The following is a 7,200-nucleotide window of genomic DNA, read 5'->3' as shown; positions in this document are numbered from 1 at the left end:
GTCAGCCTTTTAATTCTTGCCTGATCAGCCTTTTCCCTCTATATCTATAGGGCGATAAGGTCAGCCCTCTGGTCAGCCTTTTAGCACGACCAAAATTACATTTGTCACCACGCATCGACATTTAACATTAGTTTCAATGGTCCAGTGAAATGAATAGCTTCTATATGTGTACGTCCGATACCTTATATGTGACATTTAATTTTTGTTTACACTTCCTGCAATTTCTATTTATTTTAAATCCTGTAATTTGACGCACCGGGATAAGTTGTTAATATTTATATTTATCAACTCATTGGCATTGTTACCTTCTCGCACACTGAGAAGTACATGAACAATTTATAAGAATTGTTTATTTCCCACTATAATATTGATTACCAAATATCTTGATAAAGTTAATATTTCAATACTCCATATAAAGCTGCTCCCCAGGTAAACAAAAAAATGGTCTACATACATTTTCCTGCGAATTTGACTGAAGAAGAAGAAATGTTGAAACTAAAGTATGCCCGTTTAAGGAAAAAGGTTGGTTTAATTGTGCCATACTTGTTGTGCTTATTTTGATTGAGAGTACAGAGAGAACGGCTAGTTTTGTTTGCAAGTGTATGTAGTTTTCGGATATATTGTATATTTCGGACGATGATAGCTAATAATGACAGACATACATACGTTGAAATAGAATGTTGGATATCACGATTAGGTTTATTATGAAGTTAATCTTTTAATTCATATTTCTTCCAAACAAGTGTCAGAGCTTGGACTAATGCCAGGTCTTATTTATTATGACAGAAAAAGCAACTGCAAGCGCTTAAGACCATAAAACCAGAGAGGGAACCTGTGAAAGAAAAACCAGTGAAGCGCCGTAAGTATTTAATTTTCTAGTCATGACTTTCTATGTAGGACATTGACGGCACTCAATATATATATATATATATATATATATATATATATGACTTCTTTGAATGTCAAACTTGATTATTTATATATATGACTTCTTTGAATGTCAAACTTGATTATTAGGCTCTACAAAATGTTCATATAGTTGATTGAACTAGCTGGTTAAGTAGTTCACATAAATAAAATGTGTGTGAATTTTTATGTAATTGTGCTCATATAATATGAATAGCAAAATATAAATACAGACAACCAAGCAACACATTTTTTTGCCAATATTTAAGTTTATTGTTCATATATTAATAGCATCAGAGTCTGCAGAAGATGCCAAGGAGCAGGCTAAGAAACTGGTCATGTCAGGGGTAAGTTGAATTTAGTTGCAGTTTTGATTACTTTGTCTGTTTTTCAAAGCCTAGGTGTTGTTGGCAGTGGTGCCATCGTAGTGCAAAAGCGTAACTGTTGGACATAACTAATAACCTGTTTAGTACATGTATATTAATGTGAATCTTGGTACAAGTGTTGCCAGATGCATAGTAGCAAGGGCCATAACTCTAACATTAATAATTGTCCAGTTAATTGCCCCATTTAAAAAAAAAGGATGAGTGTTTGCTCTAATTTGCACATAATTTTACTTCTTATTGATAATAATAATATTGCCTAATTTTTACCCCAGGCCATCAAGCTCAGTGACAAGAAAGAGAAGCAAGGATTCAAGCGTTCCAGAAATTTTGAAAAGAAACTACAGGACCCTGAGAAGACCCCCCAGCCTATGGTTGCATTCACACCATTCGCGGCTACCCAGGGAGAAGAACGGGAGGAGCGAGAAGAGAGGCCTGCAGTAGGTTTTAATGTCTAGAATTGTATAAGGGCAGCACATTAATCTAAAAAGTGTGAGGAAAATTTGGAAAAACTATGAGTCAATCCTACTGAGTTTAATTTGAAATTTCAAAAGGATGCGGGTCCCAAAGCTTGTGTGCTTTTAAGGGAAGTGGTGGGGAATGGTATAGACTGAAATCATGCAAATGAGTAAAATAGACACACATTGATGTAGATCTGCATGCGATGCACTTTTTATCGTTGCATGTTTTTACAGAGGCCCAGAGGAGCCCAGGTGCGAGGGCTGTATGACAGTTTTGTGAAGGGAGACCGGGAACCAAGGCCAGATAGGGGTACAGTGATATATTCAGATTCATTGTTAGGTGTCTATTGCTGTTAATATATTAATTTATAAGCAATACTATGAACATCCCTAAACTATTGACCTCAACCCACTTCTCTGAAGTACATTTATGTTATGTCTAAGTTTAAACTTTTGTTAATTGTTTAGTTTGTCACAATGCTTTATGCATTTGCAGAGGGTGGTCATTCTATATTTGAAAATCATGCAATAAAATATCCAGAGTATCTGTTTCAATTATTATTTAAAAATATATGTTTATTATATTATTTGGATTGGTCTAGAGTTCAAGAAATATTGTTTTTACAGTCAAAATAATATCCTAAAGCAATGCTACACATGAGGATGATCAAAAACATAATTCAGGTCTAGTGTTGTTAAAAATTACTATTCTAACCATATAATTGATGTGTTATTTATAGTGACATGTACACTTTCTAGCTATTAAGAAGCTTTCTAAGCAACATGTAGAGTGTCTGCCTGTAAACCAAAGGATTATGGGATCGATCCCCACCGGATGATGCACATAGCAGTGTGTTACATTTGGCACTCAACCTTAAATAACCTCACTGTGCAGCATAAGCCTCAAGATGGTTCAAAATTTTAGGAATGATTCCTAAATGGAGGGGTGGGTGGGAAGTGACCGGGTATTTGATATGTATATAATAACACTGATGCTGTCTTTATTATTGTTATCAGCCTGCAAAGCATGGCATCGTGGGTTTGATTCTCACCTGAGGCATATAGCATGGTTTCAGACAACAATATGGCTATTTAACTTATTTTCAGAGGTGGGTCGTGAGGAAAGAGAGGAGAGGTTCCGAGAAAGACGACCAGTCAGGGAGAGGGAGCCTCTGCCAAAGAAAGGTAAGGGAGTCTTTTAAGTACTGGTAGTGTAGAACAGTATTTCACTGGTATGTTTTAAAAACCTTTTTCAAGGCTTAGAGACAATGCTAGTGCAGGTATGCTGGAATCAGGTCTGAAAAGGTGAAGTGGGGGCTATATAGGAATCATGCGCATCCTCATGTCTATCTGTCTATCTGTCCCTATTTCGTGTCCCATCCATAACTTTGTCATTCATAGTTGGACTTTGAAATAATTTGGCGGATGTGACCACCATAAGATGACGAGGTGTTGCCCCCAAAGAACTTGGTCCCTTGCATAAGATCAAGGTTACTGCCTGCCTCAAAACTTTTTTGTTTTAGTTTGGCTGTATTTGCCTGATTGGTGTTATTGGTTCGTGTCCCATCCATAACTTTGTCATTCAGGATGGCATTTGGAAATAATTTCACATTAGAGAAGATTTAAGATTGATCTTGTGGCAAATTTATTTCCTTCATATAATCTTTAAACACATATAATGATTTTTATTTCAATATCTGCCAAAGTCAAGATATAATGTTTTGTGTGAAGGCGGTGTGCATGAGTTGTCATCACTTTGTGATAGCTCTAGTTTATAGACCAATGGCAGAGACTTATTTCTTCTACAGAATTAAAGCAACTGTCAATTGGCAACAACTGTTGATTTAATGCACATGATTAAAATAGCATGAAATGATTAAGTTATTAAAGGATTGAAAATTAATTAGGAAATCGAAATCAAAAGTTGATAAAAAAAATTAATTTAATTAAACAACTAAATGAACATGTAAGTAAATTCTTATGTTGTATTCCTGTTATTTTTAGTATTTTTTCAATGATAAAATGTTTTTTTTGACTAAATACTAAAATATTTATTCTGTTGTTTTACCAGTTTTATCTTTTTTTTTAAGAATAAAGCCACAGAGAAATAATCAGTTTCGAAATAATGCGATCTTTGATCTGCAACCTGACTTAAAAATGATCAATATTGGCTAATACTTTTGTAATAATCATTGTTTTATCCCTACAGGTAATACGGTATACGTCCATGGTATGGGTGTGAGCGAGGAAACTCTCCGGAAAACTTTCTCCAACTTTGGCAAGATAGTGAACGTATCTATGGAGAAAGAGAGGAAGTAAGGCGCTTAATTGATTTTCAAACTATGTACAAGAAATAATAGTTTTTGCATTCGCTTGTTTTGAAAGAAATGTTAAGTTTGTTTTAAAAAAAATTGGCTTACCAGTAACTCATTTATTGATATGTTTAGATATATATGCCATGTAAAGTTGTGGTTCATACTTTTTTCCTCAGGATTAATGTTGGAATAATGTTTATATTATTAAATATTTATGTTTCAATTAATTTATACTGCCATTAAATGCTGTTTAGTACTGTATGTTCTTTGTGTATTGGCAATGTTTTAAACTGACAGTAATAAAACTTTGAATTGTTTTGACATTAAATTCATCCACTTATCATCAATGAGAGGCTCTTGTCTTATTTCAACTTTGATAATTACTTGCATACAGAATATTTGTGATGATGTTGAAATATATTGTAACTCTGACATACCAGTGAATGCTGACATGCAAATCATGAATAAGATATGTAGATGACTTCAAAAGAATAAATAAAAATTCATTTTAGTGCTTTTAAATATGTTAAATATTCTTTATACAAAATGGGTGACTGATGTGACCCTCTATAATTGCGTTCTTTGTAAAATATGTGGATACAGTTGAACTCTGTTGGCTCGAATTCCTAGGGACCGGCAAAAATACCTCGAACCTCGGAAAAATCGAAAGTTCAGTGTAAAAAGATCGGTGACATTCAGTTGAAGCCAATGAGAAATTCAAGCCAACGGGGTTTGACTGTCTGTATACCAAGGTGGTTCGATGTTATGTCATGAAATGTACTTCTGTATTGCAGTTGTGGATTTATAACTTTTGAGAATATGGACTCAGCTGACATTGCAATTCAAGAGGTAAGATTGTCTATGCAGAACGGTGATTTGAGAAAAATGTGGATTTTAAATGATGGAAGGACATTTATCGAACTTCCAAAGTTGCATTTTGGTTGCATGGACCATTAAATAGTATTGTAAAGCTAGTTTGTTTTATTCATAGCAAAAAATTATATATATATAAGTATTGTCATAACTTTAGTGTTGGTGGAGGCTGAGTTTAGCAAAGAAACCTTAACCTTGGACAATCTAAGTGAAACTTGGTACACATGTTGCCAGGGACAATAGGCCAATGTAAAGCAAGGCCCATAACTCTGGCATTAATTATTGTTGAGTAAAACCTCTCGTTTTTGATGGAAAAAAAGTGGCATTGGCAATACCTTTGCGACTCTATTGTCTATAACTATATTTCAAACATATTATTTAAATATTAAAATCTAATACAAAGCTACTACTGCAGGGTGGTGGGGCGATGGTTGAGGGTATCCAGTTGAAGGTTTCCATGGCCCGTCGCCAACCCTCCTTTGATGCAGCTACCAGCGACCAGTCTACCACCTCATGGGCAGCCATAGGTAAGCAACTTGTGATTACATGTACCAAACTTCATGATAGATAATATGCTAGGATATTTATTTTTTTATTTCATTTTCAAGATCTTTCTGAAATCTTCCTGTATATATACTCTTTTTTATCAAAAAACTTGATGGGTAAATAGTATGCATGCATAGTTTAAATCATATTCTGTGGAGAGTATCTATGTACTGTGTATAACATTCATTGTTGGGCAATAGTTATACGCAATATTGTTATCACAAATATTTTTGTACTCGTGTCAGATTTGAAGGGATAATTCTTTTGCGACTTGTCATTTGTATACTTGTCAACCCCTTTTCTTTCTTTTTCCAGCGGCCAGCACTTCACAGAAGGGTGTCTTCAAGGACAAGAGAGATGTCGTGGCATATGAAGATGACATGTTTTGAAGTGTTGTCCTCACTGGATAAATATTCCGCAAACATTCAATATACATGTACCACCTGAATATGATTCAAAAGAAGTTTATTGTCAAGTATAAGAGAAATCTTGTGACCTAAGGAAATGACATGTTCTGAAAAGTGGTGCTTATTGCTTAATGAACCTAAAAAGAATGTCCAAACTAATTACGGTATGGCTTAAGCAATATTCTTGAGTATTGTAAGGCCCATAACTCAGGTTTCGAGAAAAAATGACATGTTCTGAAAAGTGGTGCTTATTGCTTAATGAACCTAGAAAGAATGCCCAAACTAATTACAGTATTGCTTAAGCAATTTTCTTGAGTATTGTAAGGCCCATAACTCTGGAGTTAATAGCTGTTAAGTTATGCCCCTTGTTCAAATGAAAAAAAAACCCACAGCTCTGCTACACTCTTGTTGAAGCTAAGTCATCATGCATTTCTTTGTCCAGGTTTACCATGTGACAAGCATTCTCGTACACCAAAGTGGTGATGCTATGCGACAACATTAGCATTATTGAATCGCTGATGAATAAGAATGGTGCCTAGTAAATATCTCCATTTGTTTAACATTCACGAATATTTATAACATGGTGGTTCGGCCTCATGTCAAATCTGATTAAAGAACCATCAAACCAATGTCCCTTGCCAAGCAGGACTATGACGTTTTACAGATTACATGATTGCTTTAGTTCTACAGATCGGGAAAGAGCAATTGCAACTTTGGCATCTCCTGGATACTTCGTTGAGGGGGTTTCTTTGAATGATTTTAGTACAGACATGTACAATATGCTCTTTCTTAATGTAACTGATATGAAATAAATGTGAAACAAAGAAGGTATGTCTTAACTTCTTACAGTGTACATGTTTGGTAACATGAAATATCATTGTCCAGTATGAATACATGAATATGAATATACATTTATACAGTACGATTGCACTGAACACTTTTCTCAAAACTATATGTACTCTGGTCAGATTTGTATGGATGTGTTCAATTTTGCGATCTAAAAGTTCTAAACAACCTATTATGTGAGTGGTCTAGTGGTATAGATGTCCGCCTCTACCAAGAGGTTGTGGGTTTAATCCCTGCCAGGATGAGAGTGGACTAGTGAAAAAGATGGTCGCCTCTCACCCAATAGGTTGTTGGTTTGATCACCACCAGGGTGAGAGTGGACTAGTAGTATAGATGTCCGCCTCACTATCAAGAGGTTGTTGGTTTGAACCGCACTAGGGTAAGAGTGGTCTTGTATTATAGGTGTCCGGTTCACTACCAAGGGGTAGTGGGTTTGATCCCCACCAGGGTGAGAGTGGTCTTG

General features: G+C 35.2%; 1 protein-coding gene across 1 annotated transcript; it reads left to right on the top strand.

The window, feature by feature from the left end:
* Positions 1 to 418: 418 nt before the first annotated feature.
* LOC128224221 (negative elongation factor E-like) lies at positions 419 to 6,718 on the top strand. The gene is made up of 10 exons (XM_052934008.1): positions 419 to 522; positions 787 to 859; positions 1,198 to 1,253; positions 1,565 to 1,729; positions 1,985 to 2,060; positions 2,858 to 2,935; positions 3,960 to 4,065; positions 4,860 to 4,914; positions 5,354 to 5,465; positions 5,800 to 6,718. The coding sequence occupies exons 1-10, from the start codon at positions 442 to 444 to the stop codon at positions 5,871 to 5,873; spliced, it is 876 nt and encodes a 291-aa protein (XP_052789968.1). The 5' UTR covers positions 419 to 441; the 3' UTR covers positions 5,874 to 6,718.
* The last annotated feature ends 482 nt before the right edge of the window (positions 6,719 to 7,200 follow it).

Source organism: Mya arenaria, chromosome 17 (assembly GCF_026914265.1).
Source record: "Mya arenaria isolate MELC-2E11 chromosome 17, ASM2691426v1".
Classification (NCBI taxonomy): domain Eukaryota; kingdom Metazoa; phylum Mollusca; class Bivalvia; order Myida; family Myidae; genus Mya; species Mya arenaria.
Note: the sequence above shows the minus strand (reverse complement) of the source record. Positions and strands in the feature narration are given on the sequence as shown.

What these genes read in the sequence shown, in the direction of transcription:
- LOC128224221 (XM_052934008.1), top strand. Translation starts at nt 442, where the DNA reads ATGGTCTACATACATTTTCCTGCGAATTTGACTGAAGAAGAAGAAATG. An exon ending in ATGCCCGTTTAAGGAAAAAG is followed by an intron (nt 523 to 786) that starts GTTGGTTTAATT and finishes TTATTATGACAG; the next exon opens with AAAAAGCAACTGCAAGCGCT. An exon ending in TCTATGGAGAAAGAGAGGAA is followed by an intron (nt 4,066 to 4,859) that starts GTAAGGCGCTTA and finishes TCTGTATTGCAG; the next exon opens with TTGTGGATTTATAACTTTTG.